Source organism: Excalfactoria chinensis, chromosome 2, assembly GCF_039878825.1.
Source record: "Excalfactoria chinensis isolate bCotChi1 chromosome 2, bCotChi1.hap2, whole genome shotgun sequence".
Taxonomy (NCBI): domain Eukaryota; kingdom Metazoa; phylum Chordata; class Aves; order Galliformes; family Phasianidae; genus Excalfactoria; species Excalfactoria chinensis.
Window position 1 is genome coordinate 127,109,982 of NC_092826.1, and position 24,824 is coordinate 127,134,805.

The 24,824-nt window shown below is 37.7% G+C and overlaps 1 protein-coding gene across 1 annotated transcript in view; it reads right to left on the bottom strand.

Annotated features, from left to right (window-relative positions):
* Positions 1 to 24,824, bottom strand: part of MPP7 (MAGUK p55 scaffold protein 7) — a 144,300-nt gene that overhangs the window by 36,400 nt on the left and 83,076 nt on the right. The window contains exons 7-9 of the mRNA XM_072329434.1: positions 21,851 to 21,931; positions 7,188 to 7,319; positions 277 to 358 (exon numbers count right to left, since the gene is read on the bottom strand). Of these exons, the coding sequence (XP_072185535.1) occupies positions 277 to 358; positions 7,188 to 7,319; positions 21,851 to 21,931 (295 nt within the window). The remainder of the gene's footprint in view (positions 1 to 276; positions 359 to 7,187; positions 7,320 to 21,850; positions 21,932 to 24,824) is intronic.

Below are 24,824 nucleotides of genomic sequence, written 5' to 3' on the forward strand. Positions count from 1 at the left end.
ATTCTTCAACTGAAAACAAACCACGATAAACCTCCAAACAAGAAAACAACACCCCCAAAAAAACACCAGCTTTCTCCATACTCAGACACCTAATTGCCAGAGAATTCAGGGGAAAAAAGGCTGCACAAATACTTACACCAGTATCACTTTGAAAGACTATCCAAGCCTCAAATTCTTTTGATAGTGATATATTTAATGGGTACAAAACAATCCTGTTGTACCACATCTTCTACATTTTATAACTGGAATGGCTCGTGCAAAGAAGAAATGACTTACCACTTCTATCTGCAGCTCCTCCACGCATTATCCTTGCCACCACAATTGCACCGGTATGTTCATCCCTTTTAATAGTAGCCCCCTTTAAAAGAAAAAGGTTGCTTGATTAGTTCAACCATAATTTAAACTCCCTGCACTGAAAAATACTTGCAATGCAAAAATGCAAAAAGTTGATTGATAGAGTATCTATGCATGAATAAGCCAGAAATGATACTCGCTCATGTAAAGAATTACAAGATATGTTGCTCTGTCACTAAACTATTAAAATGTATCCTTTCTTTATTTTAGTAGTGAATTCATTATACAAATTGCTTTTGGAAATCACAAATGATACAAAAAGTTTATTTATCAACTCACTGTTAACTATAACTGTAGGCTATTTGAGTCTGCTGCTGAAATTGTGTTAAACCATCACTGAGAAGCGATAAGCTGTGTCTGTAGTAAGGGGCTTCTTACCTGCTATGGTCATAAATGTTTATCTGTGCTCCTAACAGTTGCACTTCACACTCAGAACTGCCCATGCAGCCACTAATATATTTTTTGCTTCACAGTGTTATCAATAAACCTAAAAAATGTTTTGTAATTAGAAAAGAGGCTCAAAGTGACGAGAAGGAATCAGGCTGTGGTAGACAGGAAGAAACTAAAGGATCCCCACAGCCTGGAACTGCTGTTAAAGAGGCAGTGACGCTTCTCTGAAGCACAGCAGAAGCAATGAGGTGAGTAGATAGCAGCCCAACTCTGCAGGGCAGAATCCCCAGAATAATGCAGATGATTGTAGCTATATAAATCTTACTGTACAATCACTTCCAAAATAGTTACCTGATCTAGGATTGTCAGAAGCAACACCAAAAAAAGCACCTCCTGGCCACCAGTCTTCTACCTGCACGTGATCACTTGCCATGTTAATGTAGTAAGCTACCTGCAACAGCTCCAACAATGTTCATCAACAAATATTTATATTGAATTCACTGGTTAGCCCTACTTCAACTCTGAGCACAGCAGTGCTATGTGTATGCTGCCATCACTGATCAGCATTTCTTCCATCAAAGAAAGGCTATGTCTGAAATAAGGCAAATGAGTATTTCAAGTTCTTTGACTAAATAAATTGCTTTTATATGTAGCTTTCTATATTTGATTAAACACGGGTATTACATCTAGCATTACCTCATTTTTGAAGTATTTCATGAAAATAAAGCTGAAATATATACAAGTAATGGGCATGACATTTTACTACAGTTAACACTTTTACCAACTGCAAAAAGAAAGTCTTCCTTCCCCTCCAGCTCTAAGATGTAAACATGACACACTACATGAAAAACGGGAGATCAATTTATTTTTAATATATGCAAGCTGCATTAACTGCAAATAGGAAAAACCTGCCTCAGAAACATTAATATTGGCACTAAATTATCTTTTTTTTTTTTTTTTTTTTAAGCTTTAAAAGTAAGCAACACTCTACAGCAACGTTTACATGCTAACTTTGTGCATTTTCTTTTACATCCAAAGTTGTTTTGTGTGAAATATCATCAGTAAGCAAAGTAATTCTGCAATTTGTCAAGCTTATCCTTACGCCCTGCACAGAGTGATGGCATTTGTAGGTATTTGTTTGTATTCCTTACCATGATCTCAATTTTAAATTAGACAGTGCTTCAGAAAAAATAAGATGTGGCTGCAGCTATTCTCACTGAAAAAATTCGTGATCAGACTGAGCAAAATGAATAGAGCGGTATTATGAACGTATAAACACAGCATTAACCTCACTAGCCTGTACCTCTATATTAAACTCTGACTGCAGCAACAGCAATTAATTTAGCTTATTATTAAAACCTGTAAAGCTGCACTTGTTCAAATGTACATTTTTCTTTTTATTACATCCATCAAAAAGAAAAAAGCATTAGGATGCAGCAACCAAATATAAACAGAACCTCTACACTACACTGTCCACACAAAACAGCGGCTCCCTCATTCATCGGTGAAAAATCCCTGAAAGACCCTACACTGTTTGCCTGGAAGTTGATACTGTTAAACTTCACCCATGTTTCAACTGTCTACCCATGTAAAAAGTTTATTTCCCCCTTTAAATGTTGGAAAGAATCATAGAATCATAGAATTACTCAGGTTGGAAAAGACCTTGAAGATCATCAAGTCCAACCGCAGCCTAACCAGTAGCCTATCTCTTAAAAAAACAACCACAAAACAATACCACAACAACAAACCTCTGCTAAATCATATCCCTGAGTACCACATCCAAGCGGCTCTTAAACACATCCAGGGATGGCGATTCAACCACATCCTTGGGGAGCCCAAAAAAGCTGCAATGAGGTCTCCCTGAAGCTTTCTCTTCTTCAGGCTGAACAAGCCCAGCTCTTCCATCCTGTCTCCATAGGAGAGCTGCTCCAGCCCTAAGAACACCTTTGCAGCCCTCCTCTGGAGAACATACTGGCACGGATTGATGTTGGTCTGAAAGATGTTCCAGCAGAGGTAAAAGGTAATTTGGGATTTTCACACTAAGTACAAAATTGAGCTAGAAATTATGTAATCCAGGCTATGTAACTGTTAATAACTCCTTTATGGCAGTCTCAAAGTGAATGGTTAGCCCCATAGCACTGTTTGAGTTCATGTATGCTTGCTGTACCTACAGAACAGAAAGAAAAAAGGGAGTTGTTTAACCTCCTCTTCACTCCAAATCTGGAATACTTAAAAAGAAATCACCAAACAAATGGATTTCTTTTTGAGCACTTGAAGAGTTGTTATTTTGAAAAAGCAGCTTCCATTATGCTGCTGCCAGCTCTACTTCAATTATGAGGTATATATAATCTGGCAAGAATTTCTCCTTATGAGATGTTCAGCCCCAGTACTTGCAGTTACATGTGCAGTGCAGCTCCTCATTTTAAGCTTCAAAAATGGAAGGTTAGGCTGGACCTCAAGAGCTGGAAAATATTTTCAGCGTTGCTAGCCAAAAGTGTAAGTTACCCTAAATGAGACATATACAGATGTAATAGAACAGCTCCATTTAAAATACTTTTAAAGGGAAAAATAAGGAGTTAGGGAGCCATATGGTGATCAGACTGAGAAAATGTTTAAAGGTATACCATGCAAAAGCACTAAAAATAATACAAGGTCCTTCAGCAGGGAAGAAGATTGTTTTTAATGTAGAAGCACTGATTGATGAGCATCACTCAGGAGTCTCACAAATACGAACTTTAACAATCCAGCCATGTATCTGATGGTTCCAGAATAGAAATATTCTAAGCCTCTACTTTGCATGAATAAAAAATAAAAAATAAAAATAAATAAATAAAGAAAAAGCACGACTATGCAGTAAAATAACTGACGAATAAAAAAGCAAGACTATGTGAAAAAATAACCAATACAAGAGAATGAAGTATCAGGGTTTGTTTTTTTTTTTGCATGCTTTTCTATTAAAAACATATGCAGATGTTGAGTGTAAAGAAGTACTTCAGTGAGGCCTATTTTAATTCATTCTTCATTTAGGATGTAAACGTAGACATCAGTTACATGTCTGATAGTCTACAGTTACTTAAAACCCAGTGCCTGTGCACATCAGACAATGAACACAAAGGCTGTCCCTACACACAAACTAATACTACCTGTAACATGGCTGAGTTGATTCAGTAACGAGAACTGAACCGTAGGGGCTTAGAGGAAAAGGCACAGAGGAGGAATTGGGGAATGCACACCAACAAACATGTATGTGATTATTTCTAATCACTACAATTTATTTCACCCAAGTTCAGCTATGGAAATCAGCTATTTAGTTCAAGCTAGGTGTCAAGGCTACTGCTGCAGTTAATGAAAACAAATAGGCAGCTCCAAAGGATGAATTAACCATTCCTTCATTAGGACACGTATCTTAAATAGAAGGAATAATTTATTCTCTGGAACTGCCTGCTTTTCTCTTGCCTGTAAATATAGTCCTAGAGAGTGGGCTTTGGTGTAAGTAAAAATCCTCCATGCTATCCAACAAAAAGCAAAATTGCAATCTGGTGATTTTTGGACAATCTCTGGAAAAAAGATACCTCTACTTCTCTGCATATGAGATTCTGAAAGATTCTAAAATTACTTAGTTCAGACAAAACCTCCTAACACACGATCTCACCTCACTTGAGTAAGAAGCTCTTTGAACAGCATTTGCTAACAGAGTATTTAGAAACAACAACAAAGATTTGTGGATGAATGAATCAAAAGTTTAAATTATCTCTCACAATAGAAGTGGAAGAAAGTTAAGCAATGACTTCTGAACTGAAGAAATCTGGTAAATAGAAGGCCCTCTTGTTCCCCTCTCTTGTGAGATGATTACTTCTGGGGACTCAGACTTCATTAATATATGATTAACACAGGTGGGTTGCTTAACATGGAGAAAAGCACAAAGGAAATGTGGTGCGGTTTCACATAAAAAGGTCACTAGATATACTGCAAAGAAGTTCAAAGCATGCCTAATTCACTTCACAGAGCACTGCTGAAAGTAATCCAAAGGAGATATTCAAAGTCAAGAACTTCCAGGACTAGAAACTGATGTAAAGCTCACTCCACTGCAGAAAAACAATCTCTGCTGCTTGCTCACAAACAGAGAATAGGAACGAATCCGAGGTGAAAGTAAGTTCAAAGAGCTCAGTGTCTACTAGACAAGAAATCAGGTAATTTCCATCCCAGAAAAAATATTGTATGGTCAAACTCAAGTTCAGCAGCAAGAATTCTGATATATTTATGCAAGTGCAAGTTGCCTTTATGACTGGAGAATTGTGACTAGCTAAATTGAACAAGCAGAGACTCATTGATCTACACTCAGACAGGAATGCGCAAGACTTCAAAATAAGCTCTGAAGGAAAAACAATTAAAATTTTAAGTAGTCTAATAAGGGCATATCATGGCACATCCTTTCTTTAGTAAAGCAACTACAGGCAACATAAATGCAGTGGTTCTAATACACCAAGTAAAAACCTGTATTCAGTTATTTTGCCATGCCGTATTCTGTTCAGACCTTAATTACAACATATTTCTTCTCACCCATACTTAAGAAAAAATAATAATCTAGTGAAGAGCAAAACACAAACAAGTTCGGTATGTTTTGTGGTATCAATACAATAAGTAACCATAAATCTGCATCACATAAATTAGCAACAGACATCAACATTAATAGAAAAATGGAATGAAGGGGAATTATTGAAGAGGAGGAGGAGGACACTACCCTCATGGAAGTATTCTTGGAGAATAAGGAACACGTAAAACAGAACTCACCAAAAGCTGTTCTCCAACAAAAATAAAACAGCAAGACAGGTTGGGGATTTGGAGTGTCCCTTTCCCATGCTGTTAATGTACAATCTTAGAAACATTAACTGAAGGGAAGCTTTAGGAGTCATTTAGGCCAACATCCTGCTTACCTCCTGCTCAGAGCAGGACTACTGTCAATGCAAGATGAGGTCAGCCATTGTCTTACAACAGGCTGGAGACGCTACAAAGCCTCTGGCCAGCCTCCTCCAGTGCTGCATCTCCCACTAAAAGAAATTTAAGAATTTTACTTAATTCCCTGTAAACATCCTAGGGCTGCATCTTGTGGTCACTGCCTCATGTCCTACCATCTTTCATTGGTAAGAAGAGTTTGACTCTAATGTTCTCGAATGCTTCTTACCCTCAGGTAGCTGTGGGCTGCAATAAGCTTCTTTCTACAGACATGACAAAATAGAAGTCATGGATGCCATTATAAGACTGTTCTCATGCTCATAATTAAACCAAACAATTCATTAAGAGACAAACTGATCTCTCCCACATGCTCATTTCATACTGTATTTTCTGATTTCTCCACATCTTTCAGAATAAATATTCTGACACTAAAGTAACTTCATTACTATTATTCAAATAATTTCTTAGATTAAAAAACCACTTGAAGTTATGGAAGCTATGATTTAAATATTTTGAGGGGGGGAAGGGGGGGGGAAAGAAAAAAAAGACAAATGAAAACTTTCCATATGGTCAAACTTTTAATTATGTCCATGGGCATCCACAGTCAATCAAAAGTAAAACTTATTTTTTGTTTACTGATGCCAGAAATCCATCAAGTGTGATGGTAAGATCTACTGACATGTTATCCCTGTGTATCTAACAGAGGAATCACTCTCTCTGTGTCATTTCAAGAGCAGAACTGTGGCTTTCTCAAAGTAATATTGCAGGTATCTCTTAAGATTGCAATCCACTAAAACAAATACCCAGTATAACACAAAGCAAAGCCCTTACTGTTTTGGAGGAGAAAAAGAACACAGATAAATTTTATTCAAGATTACTCCCACACTACAGCAAATAAAAACAACCAAATAAATAAAACATTTTAATATTCTTATGATGCAATCTGGTTTTAGTCCTTGCATTTTTCCAGATATCCCCATGAAGATATTAACTTTCTAGTATTCATAATCCAAAGTACAACAACAGACATCTTAAATTTGCCCAGATTTCAATTCAAGCATTTTAAAATATGTTTTTATGCTTTCCCTTCAGTGCATCAAAAGGTCATTTATTTTTATTTTCTTTTTTGTTTTTAGACACAGACACAGTTCATAACAAAGGTCAAGATGTCTTTGGGGACTCATTCTCCCTCTCTCATTTTGAAACAAGTTCATGATACAAATTCAAGATAAAGGACAAATATATTACCTATATAAGTGCTCAGGCTGGCCCACATTATATAATGTTAAAACACCATGAATGAGCAAATTCTTACTATTCATTTCACGTACTTTACTAATAATAACTGAGAATGGAATTCACAAGTATATTACTGAATGTCGCGAATAAACGTGAGCAATGTCCATTCACATTAGTAATGTTATAATTCATATTTATAAAGTGAACACTCCACGCACAGAAAAAAATCAACAATAGAGAGGGAAACTTACCAGTGGTTCCCTGTTTTTGACAAGTCTGATTATTTTAACTGAATCTTCTTCCTCATCAATATCATCAGGCATGGGAGGCAAGACAGGATCGTAGTTCTTCTGAGCAACAGTATCATGAACAGAGAGCAAAGCCTGGAAATATTAGGAGTTGTTATTTGGTATCTGAAAAGTTCATGAAAGACAAAGCAGAGGCTATTATTTATAGCCTGACATGACTAGCGTGATGCAAATAGATTGAATATAAGTTTTCTATATAATTTTAACATATGTAAATGGTGATGAAACAATTCCAGAGGGTATATCTTTTCATAAACACAATGTATGCACCTAGTAAACCATGGATGTAGATATATACGTGAGAATATTGAGTGCTTTGCTCATTAGCTGAAATTACAATTACTATGGTTAGGAGAAAACCTAAGTTGCCTAAAGTAAGTAAGAATATCATTCCACTACTCCTCAATAAAAGCTTCTCCAACACACTAAGCAGTCCTATGAATCAAATAAGCAAAATAAGCATCTTCCAGTACATCTGTTCAAGCATCAGGTGCATGACATTAAGCTATTGCCATTCCCTTCAGAAGAACTCTGGAAGCTGAATTGGTTACTGGACTTCTTTCATGCTCACTCCCTTTCATACGTGCTCCAAATTATCCTAGGAATGTTTAATTTATTGTGGAATTCGTGACCGAGATTGAAGAACAGAGTGCTCAAATGATTTGGCTTACCAACCACCTGTCATGTCTTGCCCCCCTTCCTTCTCTTTGTAGTTTCTCCAGTTCATGCATGGATTGGCCAATAGATTTATTAAACTTTGTTGTGACAAGAGGCAAAATCTCAACAACAAAATAATTTATGACCTTGCCAGAAACTCAAGAGTCTTGAAATCAAAGGAAGTTGGAAAGTTCATTCTCCTAAGGCTTAAAAAAATCTATCATAATCCAAAATTCATTTCTCTTTCTAGATACAGAGCTCTTTAAGTTCTTTTCCATTTTGAAAAGCCTACAGAATCAGTAACATCTCTTAAACTAGTGAAAAATGATTAAATAATGCTTTTTCTTCTGAAATGGAAACTATGCAGTACAGCAGGAATCATTGCAACAGCCACACTAAGAACTGGATCTACTGCTTACAGTTGTTCCTGTTTTCAAGTATTTGCCCATCAGAACTTGGATATTTTACATTTTGACCTGACATTTTTGCCCATAGAATCAATATTACAAAAGTTATAGTCAGAAACCAAAAGTAATTTGCACATTGATAACCTTACCTACCATAAAAATGAAGTGTTTTGGAAAATGTTGTGATGTTTAAGACTACACAGAACAGATCAACCTTGTTTGACATGGCCGACATGAAAAGCTACCACATCAGTGACTGATACAATGAATCTAAAGGAACAATTACAATAATAAAGAAGAAACACTTTAATAAATAAGAACAGGAAACAGCCTGTTTTGATAAACATAAAGATAACATTAGACCAAATATATAAATTATGAGATACACTGTGTTCTCAAGGATATTGCAAATTCTTTAAAAAGCACATTATACTTCCACTGTGCTGTTACAGGTCTTATACTGACTAAAAAGGAGACAACAAACAGCTTTCAGTCAACGCTACATGTTATCCTGACAGAAGCAGATAAGAAAGAGCACACTGCAACCCTGAAATTGTGCAGTTTCAATGTGAAGTCAAGTCTTCGGCACAAAAAACAGAAGATGATCATGTCTGCTTCATGAGAATTTGCTATTATTGTCTTACTGATTTCGATTCATATTGTGCAATTTGATAAAAACATTTTTAACACCATAGCTATTTATTTCTATTTTTCTTCCCAAGATAGTTATCAACATGAACTTTGTACCACTGCTACCTACTAGCTCTCTCTCACCAAAGATTGGTTTTCCTTCAGGTCTCACCTAAAAACCTCTGGCCAGCAATTTATGGTTCCTTGTGGAAATACATACTGTGAAGCAATACAGTTGTAAAGTCCATGCAATCACATGCAGTGTTCTGATGATGTATGTGAAACATCAAAGAAACACTAAAACAAAAGTAGTGTTTGCTTCGACTTTGAGCTACTTATAGTTAAGACGTCTAAAACTACTATTCTGCAACTACACTTTTCCACATAAAACTAGGGCATATTCACAGACCAGTTCAGCTTAATGAGGTTCTATATTGCAGTTTAAAATCAATCAAGCAGATAGAGAAAACAGACGAAACTAATCTAAAGTACCATTTCCATAGTAAAAGGCAGCAACTTATAGCATGCTCAAAAGAAACTACCCTTGACAACGAAACTTGAAAACCAGACTCCATCCAATACCAAACAGAACAATGCTATCAGTGTTAATAAGACACTTCCCTGCTTTGACTGCCAAAGCAGACTCCTGGACACAAAAGAGCCACAAAAGCACAAGTATTACAATCCAATGCCAATCAGTGTCTGATCCTTATGATGCTTTTTCTTCACTCACAGCAACTGGAACTAATCAGCCTGTTCCCTCCTTCTTCTGAAAAACATATTGATTCATATTGTATGATACTGTTCCCCAAGCTCTACTATTATTTTATCTCAAAGCAAAGATGCATTCTTCAGGTAAGAGTATGAGGGCCAGAAAATAAATGCTTTTTCTCAATCAAGTTTCCAGAAGGGCTTCTGTTGTCACAAACATTTTCATACCATACCTCTGAACATACTAAATTTCTTGTGTGCTCATCTTCCATCTAGTCTTTAAACACACTATCCTGTGTCCACAGTAGTTGCTTGTGAACAGCGGCAGAGACACTGCACAACGATCAATCCACAAGTCAAACTTGTAAAGTTGTTTTGATTTCACTTAATGTTTCAACCAAAGATGATCAGAGTATGTCCTCAGGAGAACTTCCACATGTTTCATACACATGCAAAAACAACTGTACTCAGAGCAAAGAGCCATTTCTTCAGCAGCTTCTTGGGACTGTGTGTTTAATAAAACGTATGCTCAGTCCAAAAAATTATGCATCAGACTAGGCTATATAAAAAAGCAAACAAATTACAGCCGCCAAGAAATAAGCCTTGGACTCGATCCTGAACAAGATTTACACCGAGTAATTGTGTAGTAAATTCACGAGGCAACGTAAAGCCAGAAATGTTCCCTTTTTTTGTACACAAGCAATGATTAACTTATTCACTGCAGTTTTACACTGCATGATATTCATGTTTGCCTAGGACAAGAAACTGCAAAAAGTGCAGATGCTTTTGGTGTTGTCCTCGTTTACAAACACACAGCTCTTCAGAACTGTGCACAATGACTGAAGATCAGGGTCATGCATATTTAAGCACCACTGGAAAAAAGGATTTTATTTCAGCTCTAAGTCCTATGCTTATGATTCACTAATGTAAACATGGTCCATATTTAGAACTTGAAAGAAGGTATGATTCAAACTCCTGCACTACCTAAATATAAATATTGATGTTCAGCTAAATTCTTAGACATGATCTAGCTGGAAATGAATACCTCCATCAGACCTCTGAAATGTCTAATAACTGGTGCTGTATTTTTCATATTACAACTATCACTGGTCATTTCACAGTTTATAAATTGAAATCTTACTCTGAAATCTTACACTATCAACTTACACAAAGAAAATCTGACATTGAAAACATTTGAGGTTCTTTCTCTTAAACCGTTCTGAAATTTTAAATGCTTTTTTTTTAAATTGAGGTTGTTATTAAAGAAAACAGTCCCATGTTTTGAAAAATGTATATCATTTAACCACACTGAATGCATTTTTGCTCCCATAAAACAATGACAAATTTCATGTCACTTTTTTCTTCTGTTTACATTTTGAGATCTGCATGAATAAAAATACCTCCGATAACCACGAGTTGCGAGCACAGCTCCCTGTAAGTTACTGATTTCTGACTATTGTAACAAATACCTCAATTTAGGCTTTACTTTTCAGAAATATTTTGCCTTTACAAAAGGCAAAAATAGCAAGATGAACAAAGATATGAGAGAATGGATAAAGGAATAAAAAAACCTTTCTTTATCTACGTGAAAAAAAGTAATATTGGAAAATTAAATAAATAAAGAGTGAAGACTGTTTCTAAAGCTGTGAGAACTACAACTAACCTTCAGGAAAGCAGACAGCTGCAGCAGATTAAGGCACTGCCAATCCCTCTGCTTGTTACTTTGCCTATAGTGGAGATGGCTGTCCTGGCAGCAGTCAGCAAAACACCACAGAACTGCCATGAGTTTGCAGTCTCAGACCACAGCTTGGATCGCTGGCACAGGCCACGTTTCCTGGCAGTTCTGAGCTGTATCAGGTGAGACTGAGACCTTTCCCACCTCTTTGTTATGGTGATAGTAACTTGCACTGAGGCTGGAGGAGAAAAGCTACACAGAAGAACAGTGAGTTCACTTGCAAGCACAGCAACGTGCCCCTCAGCTCACCTGTCAGGGCTGTCACTCTAGAGAGCTGTTGCTGTGTTTTATTCCTCTTTGTGAAAAGGTTACAGAAGAAATACTGAAAGACAAGCTGAAAATAGCAGTGGAAAAAATTATTTAACACTGGAAACATTGATTTATGAGGAGGCTGAATCCACTGAAGGACACTGTCTGAGCATCAAAACAGAAGGAGGAGCGTAAGAAGCAGAAGAGCTAGTTACATGCAAGAACTCAGAATAAAGCAGAATAAAACCAGCAGAGAGCTGAAACCCAGTGGTGATGGCACTGTTCTGGGTACAGAAAAGAAATGAGACTGGAGAACAGTTTAGAGAAGGAAGGACTAACAACATGAAGCAGTTAGAGTCAAGCTGTACCATTAACAACAACTGATAGACAGGGCTAAATGAACAAGGAAAAAAAAAAAGGAGAACAACTCTTCTTGCTCTGCAGAAGAGCTGGTCTTCAAACTTACTATACTTGAACAGTTCATAAGGTGGACTTTGTGTTGCTGTAGTGCAGGTATGTATGAATGTGACTCCCCTAGCTCCACCCTTCAACATACATGAGGCAAAACAACCACCAGAATGGAGCTCTTGCCCACCACCACTGCCTGCAGCAGAACTGTGCATAACCACAGCCCTGACAAGAGGCAGGGGCTGTGAGCCACCATGAGTGGGCACATGCAACAATGGGGCACACCAGAACAGGTGCCCCAACAGAACAACCATGGCTGCTGAACTCCTCTGTTTGGCTAAAACAAGAGGCGCAGTCTAGAACGGGAAGCAAATAATAAAGCTACAGGCTGCAGAAACTTGCTAGCTCTGCTAATGTCCAAAGGATGGCTGGGATAACAACAAACTGGATTTTTTGGGTGGTAAGAGCCACAATAAGTGTGTGCCAGGCCGAAATGGATTAAAATTCCTTCTGAAGGAATTATCTAATCAACTTTCCTATGGAAATTTGTGACTTTCTGCTCTAAATAAAATTACCAAGTGAAATACGCATAGTGCACAGTGTTAAAGAAATCATTTAACTTCCAAAGAAATGGCACGTTTTACACACTATTCAATCAACATTAGCAAAAAAAAAAACTTTGACGGTGATGGTAAGAAAACTGAACAAAGAATTAAGCTTGATTTTCAATTTGCAACCAGAAAACCAACAGATGTATTAATTTACAGAAGCAAAAAAAAAAAGAACAGTATGGTTAATTTACTTCTTTCCATACCTCAAATATTGTATTTTCCTATATATCCTCTACAAATTCCCCAGTAAAGATATATTGTGTGAGAAGACAGCAGTTCAGTATGTATATTATAGGAGAAGTATTCCATGTGTGTGACTGTCTCATCTGTTCTCAAAAAAGGGTTGCCCAAAAGTTCATGCTTGTCCAGCTGGCAATTAAATTCCTTTCTCTTCCCAATTGACTTTCATGCAGTTGGGTCACAGTAGTGATTCAAAATATTTAAAACACACACGACACATATGTGGTTTTCTTTTCTTAATATCTATCATATATTAATGACCTTAGCATAGCAACAACTCAGCTGGATCAATCGTAAGTACATATTACTTTTTCCTCTTATTATAGTGGACTTTATTTCTGACTATATGAACTTCCTTTCACAAAAGCATAATTTCCTTGCCTTAAAATGCAGCTTCTTCATTTCAAATTCACCAGTCTGAACTGATGGGTTTACCTGCAGCTGGTAGTCAGACAGCAATAGCCAACAGAAAGCTGAACTTTCGGCATCTTCAGACTCCTGCTTCCTTTCGCTCACTGTTTGGATCCCCTGGAGACACTTCCAAAGTAAAACTATTCTCAGTGATCACAGAAGCATGCAGTCCATCCATGTCATCTGGTAAAGGTGTTTATATTCTTCCAGATGACAGCTCTGTTTTCCTCAGCTGTGGATCACGGTCGAATAACTTCTGATTTTAAACCAATACTGAAGAACCTGAACAAAATCTCTTTTGCATTCACAGCACAATTCATGTAGCTAAACTGTTCTTGGCACCTTAAGTCCAAATTTAGTAACTTCCAAGGTCACAAAATTGGAAAATTTCTAGACATCAGCCCTCTTCCAATACGTTGGTACATCAGTTCCTTTTTTTGAAGAACTGGTAACATCCTGACGATATTAAAACAAAGGGTGGATTGCTTAGGCTTTAAGGGTTATAGTAAGTGGGGTTTACATCAGGCTGGCAGCCAGGCATTAGTGGTGTTCCCCAGGGCTGCACTTTAGGACAAGTTCTCTTTAATGGTTTTATAAATGATCGGGATGCAAGAGTCTAATGCATACTAACTGAATTTGCAGATGATACAAAACTAAGAGGACCTATTGACTCCCTTGAAAGCAGAGAGATCTTGCAGAGAGAGCCTGGCAAATTTGTGGGCTGGAGAACCAACAACCACTTGAAGTTTAACAAGAGCAAGTGCCAGATTCTGCATGTGGGATGGGGGCAGCCCCAGATGATGTGCATGGAGTGAAGGATGAGAGGCCAGAGGGCAGCCCTACAGAAAGTGGGCTGTGGTCGATGGCAAGGTGAATGTGAGCCAGCAGTGTGCCCTGGCAGCCAAAGAGCCAAATGTGCCCTGGGATGCACCAGGCCCAGCACTGCCAGCGGGAGAGGGAGGGCTTGCCTGCTCTGCTATGTGTAGCCTCAGCTCCAGCACTGGATGCAGTTTGGCCCAGCAATATAAGGACACATTAGAGAGCATCCAAAGGAGACGGTGAAGGGTCCGGAGGACAAGATGTGTGAGGAACAGCTGAGGTGTCTGGTGTGCTCAGCGCAGAGGAGCTGATGGAGGCCTGATGGCGGCTGCAGCTCCTCACAGGGAGCGGAGGGGCAGCGCTGAGCTCTGCTATGTGCGACAGCGACAGTGAGCATTTTTATTTCCATACATCTAAGATGATTGTGACACCAGCTTTCCACTTGACCTGAGCTCTGTTAACATGAGAGACAGACCTGAGAGCCATTCCAGAATAACGTTTTGTTTGTTACTTAAATCTCCTCATGCAATATTATTTCAGTTCCCTTTTATCATTGTATGTCTGTGTTCTATGGCATGCTGCTGTATATTCTTACAGGTATACTGTCAGTTCCTACCATGTTCAGAGTGTGCTGCAACTGCTTTCTAATTTTCTGTCTCATATGAAAAATCAAAGCTTTCTTGCTGTTTTTAGAAGGAAATATTGTTATTAGATATTGATTTTACTTCTTTCATTCTAATAACAAAAACATTCCAAAAATATAGATAGCAACATATTCTCCCAGAGCTTCCCATCCAGAGAAGTTTCCTACAGAAAAACTCATTTAAACCGTGGGTACAAGTGGAAAATGAAATAGGTCTAAAGCTGGAAAATCAAGGATAGACCGTATTTATCCTCTGAGGCTGACAAAATGTGTGAGGGAGGGCTGCCTTCAAAAAACACAAAAAATACCCTTTGATCTGTCCATCCAAGCAAATAACAGAGACATTTATTTTAAGGTAAGTCAGCCTCCCTGCTCTCCTTTCTTCTCGGCTCTCTCTTTTGCAAATAAAGGCAGGAATTACTGGGTAGAAGGAGCTCACTTGTATCCTAACAAAGTCTCACCAGCACTGTCCACTCTGCTTCTCTCCCAGCTTCACAGTCGGTGTGTTCAGGACACCTGCTGGCTACGCATCAACCAGCATTATCAAATCCTCATTGCTGTGTCCCTTGCTTACAGTTGTGAAAATGTCAATATATTAGTTAGGTGGAAAATGAATACTTCTTTCGTGCTGATGGCATTTCACAGCAGACCACCCAAAATCAAGCACGTTCTTGCAGATTTACCATTGGCCTCTGATTTTGCAAATGAGTATTAGGTCACTTCTCTGTTGACATATGAAGTACATTGTGCTCCAGCTCACCATATTAATAAACTACACTACAATAATATCTTTTAAGCAGTCCTACCAGCAAACCTCAAAGACCATTGACAAGTAAATAGTTATCAATTATGGACAATTATGCTTCCTAAACAAATACTGCAGACTGTGTTACTGTACGTGAGCATGAATATTTCATTAAAAGAAGAAAAATTTCCCAGGACGTGAGTAAAAATAGAAAACACTGGTGCAGTCAGTCAAAAGGTCCCCCAAGTGCTTGGGATGCAGTAACAGCACAAATGGAGCTCAGATGTTAACTGATCTGAAATTTGTGTTTGGCTTTTCCAGATGCAAGACCTGAACAGTTGTAGGCAAATCCCAACAATTTCCAGCGGAAAATGTTGACTTTGCGGAAACCACGTATTTCAGTGAAAAAGCCCTGATGGAAAATCCTCAGCAAGTCTAAAAACAAAGGAAATGGTGGAAAGAGGACAAAGTTTAGGTTCAGATTTTTTATAATTATGTTACAATAAATGTTTTGTAAAATTTTCAAAGACAAAACAGATTTGACTCAGTATTGTTATAGCTCAATGTGTTCTTGAAACGCTTCGCATGTTACGGTTCTTGTAGAAAAAAATGCCTGCTGTTTCCTGCCTAGTAAATTATACCATCAACTTTTGCCACTAACTGTAAGGCAGATTTATAAAGCTCTGCTGATAAAAGCTTTTTTTTGTTTGTTTGTTTGTTTTTTAAATAGAACAAGTAACACTTTGATCCCAACAATCTATTAGGACACCCTACAAATCTACTAAGCCTCAGATGGCACAGGTACCAGCAGCTGTTGTTTACCAAGTAAAGACCAGGATTCACAAACTTCCACTTACATATAAAAAAAAACAGACAGGACAGAACAATGAGATAGGTACACTTCAAGCTAAAAGAAGCACTTTTTGTTTATTTACTTACTTAGAAACCTAGATAAATATAGGGAACATTTAAATGAAGAATATAAGCTGCTCTAGTTTCATTGTCTCCAGTTTTCATTTTAACTCATGGTTGTATTCTGAAGGAAAGCCAAGAATGTACTTACCAGATGAAAATGTTTACTAATGCAAATTGTTTATGCTTGGCGAAATTGGAAGTTAAATGCATTTCAAATGAACTGCAAATAAAACAGCAAGTTTTATTTTTATTTATCTAAGTATATAAAACCTATGTGCAGTTTTCTTGTATGTGCACTTCTGGTATATGCCATTTCAAGGCAATTAAAACAAAAAAAAATCAAAGCATTATAGTGTAAAGAAGTGGTATTTCTTTGAATAGCACATTGAGGTTGTCCTCAAATAAATTAATCTGAAAACATTCCCAGTCATATAAGAGAGGTTTTCCCTTTACTCTGCAAGTTATCTTCAAATTACTTCCAAAATTCTATACATTCTACAGTAATAAAAGCAAAGCCAAGAAAAATACTTAAAGAATGTGCATGACTTGTTCCCTGCATAGCTACAGGTACAGCTCCCAAAGCATTCCAAAGAATTTACATTCCCTTATACCGTGATGCATTGAAGTCATTCACAGTTGTGCCTTGTGGCCTTGTTTATGTACCTGCTTCATGTTTCTAACTAGCAGCTGGCAACCCTTTCACTGCACATAAACAGAAGATAAACTCTGCTAAAATAGACAGAACCTCCACCGGCATTCTTTGGAGGTTAAAAAAGTTTACTTTCCTTCAGGTCGTAAGATGTATAAACATCCTTCAGAATAGTTTTAGCACAGTGGCAAAGGCTTTTAAAATAATTATTGTTCTGCTTAGTATACTGACGACGGCAAAGGACATATTTTATATTAATTTAAAATGGACTAGATTTATCATAACAGGGATTAACTTCAAATGACAAACTTCTCATTTTAATACGTGATGATTAGGAAAGTAACTGTTGTTATAAGCACAAAGTTAAGAGCAAATGAGATATAAATGATATATCCAGAGCCTGTGTCAAAGTGAGTATAACTGAGTCCATTATTTTTACAGCCTTTTTTTACAGATGCAGTTTACAGATGCATTAAAGACAAAACTACGTATACTGTTAATCCCTACAGTTGATTGCTTTCATTTTTCAGGTTTCCAATAATTAAAAAAGATATAACAATTATGCTCTTGTGCTGTGGCTCCATCCCAGAAAGAACAGTTTTTACAGCCTGAATGCAAATTCACCTTCTTAGTTCAAACTATTTGACTGTAACTTTAAAACACTGTAGAGAATTTTCTGGAGAAAAAGATGTTCCCAATTTTCCTACTTCCTTCTAAAAAGCAAAGCAGGTTGTTGGTCATACTGCTCAGTTTGTTGGTTAATACTGCTCCGGAGCTATTTCTGTTTTAATATTTCAATGTAAAGCATTTACTGAAAAAAAGATGCAATATCTACAACAGAAATACTTCAGGAAGAATGTTTTTTACATTCTCTCCACAGCAGGTTAGAACTGTAGGCAAAGTTCTAAGTCACAGCAGAGAAATTTCCTTGATATTTGAAACAAAGACCTTAGGAACTAATTTATACTGAGAAATGGAATCCAAAGAATTCTGATCAGTTCAGGTTTCCCAAATGTACAGTTGAATATAAAATAGTGGAGCATTTCTCAACAGCACATCAGTACTTAACACATGCCCCTTAACTACTCTCTCACTGGAGTCCAGATCATGTAGTCACTTCTAAATGACAGAAAGACACAAAACATTCACTTTCTAAATTCATCTTTGGCTAAAAAGCCTAGGGGATCAAAGTCCTACCATTAATTCTTAAAAATACTTTGTTTAATTTTACTTTTAATTCAATCCCCTCTCCCCACCCCTGCCCCCAAACGAGTTCTCTCCAACATTAGCAGTACTTCAGTGTAAATGTCCTGTCCGTCAGTAAAAGTGAAACGTAAAACACAAATCTTGAACACACAAACAATCTTTTAAATGTTTCCTTCATCAAATAAGTAAGGTTAGCTTGAAAGAGAGTGAAAAACAATCTAATTCATGGTTACACCTCAGAAACTATGAAGGTCTTAAAAAGCCATTCCAGGAACCGAGAAGAAAGCCAGAGGCAGGTCGCAGTATTCAGCTTCCAGCCAGGCCAGGAATTATCACCTTCAAATGCAGCACATTACCCTTAAGAATCAAACCTTACACACAGCAACACAGTCCTTCACTGCCCCCCACTAATAGCTTACAATGAAAACAGCGGATAGCTGCTTTCTGTAATATCACACAGGTTGCCTAACATGCAGTGGAAGTAAGCATCAGCTCCTGTGTCGAATAAATAGAAAGTATTAATAGAAGCCTTAACACAGTCAGATTAAGAGCCAGAGCTCTTTGTCAGCAAATTGACTGGGCCTACAGCTAACTTGCCACACTTACCTTGAATAAAAATAAGCAACTGAATAAAAACACACAAATAAAATGCCAGTAATAGCCACGTACCACACTGCTATAGGAAATGCAAGCACAGCAATATAGTTCCAATACAACTAGCTCTAGTTACTTGCCATCATTTGACCTTTCACAAGTTAAATTCTTAAGCTGCTTTTTAACAAACAACTGGGAAGAGCTGTTATTCCTCCATACATACATGCTGAAAGTGTAGGCTTGCTAAACTGATTTGATTACACATTTGGGGTTATGACACAAATCAGCTGAATTAAGTGCTTTGCTGAAAGTGAGATGACTGTAAATTCGGATGAGTTAAGTTCTGGATTGCTTAAAAATGAAATACTGCATTCAACTTGATTCAGGCTCTAAAGTACGGGAGCACTGAATTTCTTGTTGATAGCTATGTCAGGGCACAGCACACACATAATCAAACCCACCTGATTTCTTCTCATCCAACAAAACCTAGCAAATTTCAGGACATTTTGAAAATCTCAGGTCTGATAAATGTAATTTTTCTTGTTTAAAGTACTTCACTAGGAATTGAAACCATTAAACAATAAAAACATTATGCACACAATCAAAGCAGTATGTATGGAAATGCTCAGAAATATATTTAACAAAATATTGTAACACTAAATGAGAATATGTAAATATGCATTTAATCATATGGTTGCTGTGAAGACTTTACACAACCAAACCTCTGCAAACAGTGCTGCAGTGCAGCGAATTAATCCTAGCCATCTATCATGGTGCCATGAATGTGCTACAGAAGAGCTTGAGGCAGTGGAATCTCTCCTGCTGGCTCTAGATAGCACTGTGGTTGTAAGCCAGGTCAAGAGAGGAAAGTTTCCCCTGCAGAGTAAAACACAGATGGCTTAAATCAATCCCAAATTAAGCCATATACAAATTTTCAGATAAAGTCTATACAGCATCATTGGAAAACATGCATCAGTTATCCCAAGCAATTTCAGATGCATGGAAAAGTTTTGTTTGGGATATCATTTTGTCCCAGGAATCTAGAAGGGAAACAAATCCTCTCCAAGCATCAGCCTAATAGTGAAGGGTGAGAAAATCTGCATTAGCTCTGATTCAAATGAACAGACTAAGAGCATCTCAGGAGAATAACTGAACAATTTAGTCCCAACTCCTTCATTCATTTCCCCATTCTGTCTAAGAGAGAGGAGGAGAAAGCATCTATGGCCTGTGAAATGCATGCAGTACACTTGCCTTGTCAACGTGGTGGAGACAGCTCTGATATTTACCATCTCTTCTAGTCATATCTGACTGGAGATGGTGGATAGAAAAGCCCATCTCTCGGAGAAATAGCGGGCATACTGACAGTTTTTCCCCCTAACACACAAACACCTGCAAGCCATGCAGGGCAGGGAAACCTGCTTCTTGCTCTGGATGAGCCAGTGAGTCTATGCAAAGGGCTTTGGAACCCACAACCACCAGTTCTTCTTCCTAAGCAAGGGAAGATATCTGCTAAATTACTGCACATGGTCGAGCATATTAACCCTACTGAGGATACAGCAACTCTTTTCCTAAAATCCTGCTAAGATTATCACATCTCATCTAACAGCTTAAACATAACAGTGAGAGTGAGAGAAACACAGAGTGACAGCAAGACGCTGAGTGAAGGAGAGAAAGCACGTAAGAGCGAGAGGATAAGACAGCAAGGGGAGAGGAAGGAGGCTAAAAGAGAGAGAAAGAGGGTGAAATGTAGATGTCTTCAGACTTAATCCACTGAAGCTTCAGAAGCATGGCATGCATGGGTCATCACTAAAAACATATCCACAGTGACACTTGAGGATCTCTGCAATTTGATGCACCAACTTTTCCTCTTGTAATAAGCTGTTGCCATTACTCAGTCCTTCAGAGAAAAAAACAGCTTATCACTTTGCAAACTATAGAACAACCAACTGTGCAAAAATCTTTGAAAAGGAGACAAAAATGATCTTTGGTTTAAAATGTTACAGCCCTTTACATTGATCGTGGTATGTCATTTTTTTGCATCAGTATTTTATAGGGAATATAATAAAGAAACAGTTTTACAGAGTACTCCTTTCCACACCACAGTTTTTCCCCTAAACTTATCAACTGCTGCATTTAATTAGCAATGCAAAATGCACCTAGAGCACCAAGTTGTTTATTATTCTTTCTTTGTTCTTCGGAGTGGAAAAATAGTGTGCTTTAACAACAGTGCACAAGAGGTTCTGACTGGATATAAGGAAACAATTCTTACTATGAAGATAATCAGACATTGGAACGGGTTGCACAGAGATGTTGTGGAACGTCTGTTCCCAGGCATTTCCAAGATCTGTCTGGGACAGAGCCCAGAGCAACCTGCTCTGAACTCAGTGTTGACCCTGCTCTGAGCAGGATGATGGACTATGGACAAGACAACCTCCCAAGATCCCTTCCAACCTGAGTGACTCTGTAGCTCTGAGGCTACTGACAGATGCACTGTGGTGAACCCCAGGAACTTGGAAAGAAGTTTGCAGAATTATAATTTTTTGAAAATATCCATCAGGAGTCTTTTTCTTAATATCAGGTCCTACCATTTATGCACAGTGCAATTAAATCCACAGCATGACTGATGATCTTTTAGTAAATGCACTTAAATTTATGAATAATATACAATAAAAATAATCTACAGGAAAAAAAAGAAAAAAAAAAAAAAAAAAAAAAAAAAAAGCAAGCATCTACTTTTTGCCATATGCTTGCAAATAAACAATGGACTTCCACTGATTTCCTTTTATAAATATTGGTAACAGCAAAATGTGCTGGCGACGTTACATGTGTTCCTTCATAAAGGGTACTTCCTATTAACATCGTGTCCCTTTCTTGGAAGTGCACATGGTTGTTAAGTCAGACTGAACCCACACAGCCTGGGAAAGCAGCTGCACACACCCATGCAGTCAGTGCTCTGCAGGTGCAACACATCCTCACCTTGAGATTGGGTTTTGACAGCAGTTTCAGCAGTTCTCTGATCTCGTTGTTCAGTGGCTTGCTCTGCAGCTCCTCAGCCAGCTGTGGGGGAGATTGGATTGACACAGAGACCATTAGAAAGGCATTGTTTTACCCAGTGCATCAGTGACAACCAAGAATCTATCTTGTTCAAGGTTATTACTTTCCAGTGTGTTCAAACAGAAGCCAGCATGAAGAAAAACACCATCAATCACCATGCTTCTCTTTCTGGCCCTCAGCGGACCAGATTTAAGCCAGGCCTTTCGGCTCAGTTTAACACAAGTAATCATTTCTGGCAACAGTGCAGCCAGATCACATTCTGATTTATAGCAATGAGGGCAAATCCCAGCACTTCATTTAAGTGAATGGTCCTTCGCGTGCAGACAAAGGGCTGCTTGTAAAAATGACTGGATCAAACTTTGACACTGTCTATAAAAAACAGTTTTGAATGAGGTGGTGAAATCCACACTGCTTCCAAAAACCCACAGTAGCTGTGCTGTTTAGGAGTGGGATAAGAAAGCAAAGTGCCCCTACAGTGCAAGCAATCTGAACCTTTTATTATGTTTACACATACACTGGAAGCAGCTTGTTAAATGTGAAGCAGGTTAAACGTAATATAGTTTATAACAGGTCATCAGCAATTCAAGCCCCTGAAATGCACAGACTATGTCCCAACAACAAGGTCAGTAATTTATGTTTGGTTATATTACAAAATTGTGGTTTGGTGAACAATAGAGCAGCAGTCTAACTTTTAATCCCATGGCCATTTGGTTCATGTTTTTAGTTTTTCTTATCACGGCATTCTCTGCTAATTTGGACTCAAGAGGCATATTTTACTACAGGATTTCAGACTTCAACTCTTTTTCCAGAAGTAGGAAAAACTAAAACATATTTCAGAGCACTGAACTTTAGTTTAAGATTCTGAAGCTACATGGCTCATAATCCAAAATGTGATTTCAGATAATCACTCATTTTCTTTTCACTAAATCAGTATCATAAAAACACTTCTAAGAAAAATTGGATATTTGGAGCCAGTAGTTTTATCCATCTAGCTTCATTTTCAAGCCTTACTTGCAATTTATATAAGTTTTCAACATAAGCCTGTATAGAAACACATCTTGCATAAAAATATGTAATAGACAAGTCTAGAAGCAGTTATAGGCAACATCAAACATGGGTCAAATACTTTTTTTAAGCTTCAACTGCAGTCTAGCAGAACTGACAGCAACATTCTGCACGTACACTCCCAAAGCCTTACATCTATAATTCATAGACAAACATGGGCAGATATAATTAATATTAATCTTAACATCATTCATGTAATCATACAGAAAGATTAGAAAACAACTTCTGTAGGGAAGGGCAGAATGAAATACATTCATACCCATAAAGCCAAATACTGAAGCAATCTGACTGCAATTTAGTCTGCATGTTCTATGGAAAAGCTCTGCAAAACTGACAATAATCTGTGATAGGAATGACAGCAGTTCCGTGACACAGGTTCCCCTTTGCTCCTTTTTCATTCTTTACCTTCTCATCACAGAATAAAACCCATTAATTAGTGTATTATTGATCAGGACTAGCCATCAGTCAGTTAGAATGACTGCTCAGTATCTCTCTCTCAGATGACGTGTACAAGCAGATGTAAACTTCTGAGCTCTCTGCCCTGATGGTGCAAATGTAAATGCAGGTACGTAACGTTTAGAACAGCAAGAGAAAGAATATTTTGTTATTGTTTTATCAGATGTTCGAATCTCGTCATAATTTAGAAAATACTTGTTCAGAAATGAAAAAAAAAAATAAATATTTATTTTCACTGACATCATTTGTTTTTGTAAACATCATGTATTTGTTTTCCAAATACTCCCATAAGAGTCCTAAAGGCACATGTAGCACCTTGTGATATCCGGAGAAGCAGGAAGACAGAATTATGCTACCAGATCTGCAAACACCTATCACCAGAGCTGCTTCTTGCGTCCAGCTCTTTTGGACTGGATTTTTATTGTTTTATTTTACTGTTGCTAGCAGCAGAGCAACGAATATGGAATATTTGGGATCACCTCATGTGCCAAAGACTGCAGGAAGAGCTGTCAGAGAAACTCTTCTAAGATTCTCTGTTGAAGGATCCATGACATTTTACCAAGTACTTTACAAAAACTCAGGAGAGAGAAAAATAAAACAGCATAAAATAAAATCTGGAGTGAGGCTGGAGAGGTGGGGAACACTGTGGTTCAACAGTTTGGAGTTTCTTGAGGAAGTTCTGAAACCCATTTTGTCAGTACTGCATTTCTAGCACCATAGAAGCATTATGCAAAGTACACATCTATAGTTTCAACAACATTTATATGATTTGCTTGAAATCAAGAAAACTGCATCAGACACTGCTGCTCTGAAATAAGAGGCAAACAGAATCTCTGATGGAAAATTCACTCTAACAGTCACCAACAGTGAGACGTGAGAAGGAAGGGCAGCGAGGAACATGAAAACCTTCAGAAAATAAGCCTAGTCACAATTGTTACCTCTAAAATTGATTCAATAATTAATAGCAAACACAAAAAAAAAAAAAAACAACTCCTTAAACAGTTTTTATTTACACTAGCAGCATCCCAAATTCACGTTTTAAATAGGAAATATGCATTTGATAGTAAGAATATCTCCTTCCTTGTATAACTACAGAATTTGGGGGGGAAAAAAACAGTAATTTAAAGCCTACTGAAATATGCTGTTACATCACCAACATGCACTTTAGCCCCTGAAGCTGACACGTAGTTAGATGAATGGGCCAAAAACTGAGTAACACTTCAATTGTAAAACTCCATGCATTTGGGGAGTACAAAAATCACTGTATGTAAATCCACTTCCTCAAAGTCTGTTGACAGCTACTAAAACGCACAAAATCCTGCAAAATGCTAGCCTGACTTCAGCTGCCAAGGGACATCCCAGTTCTATTGGATGG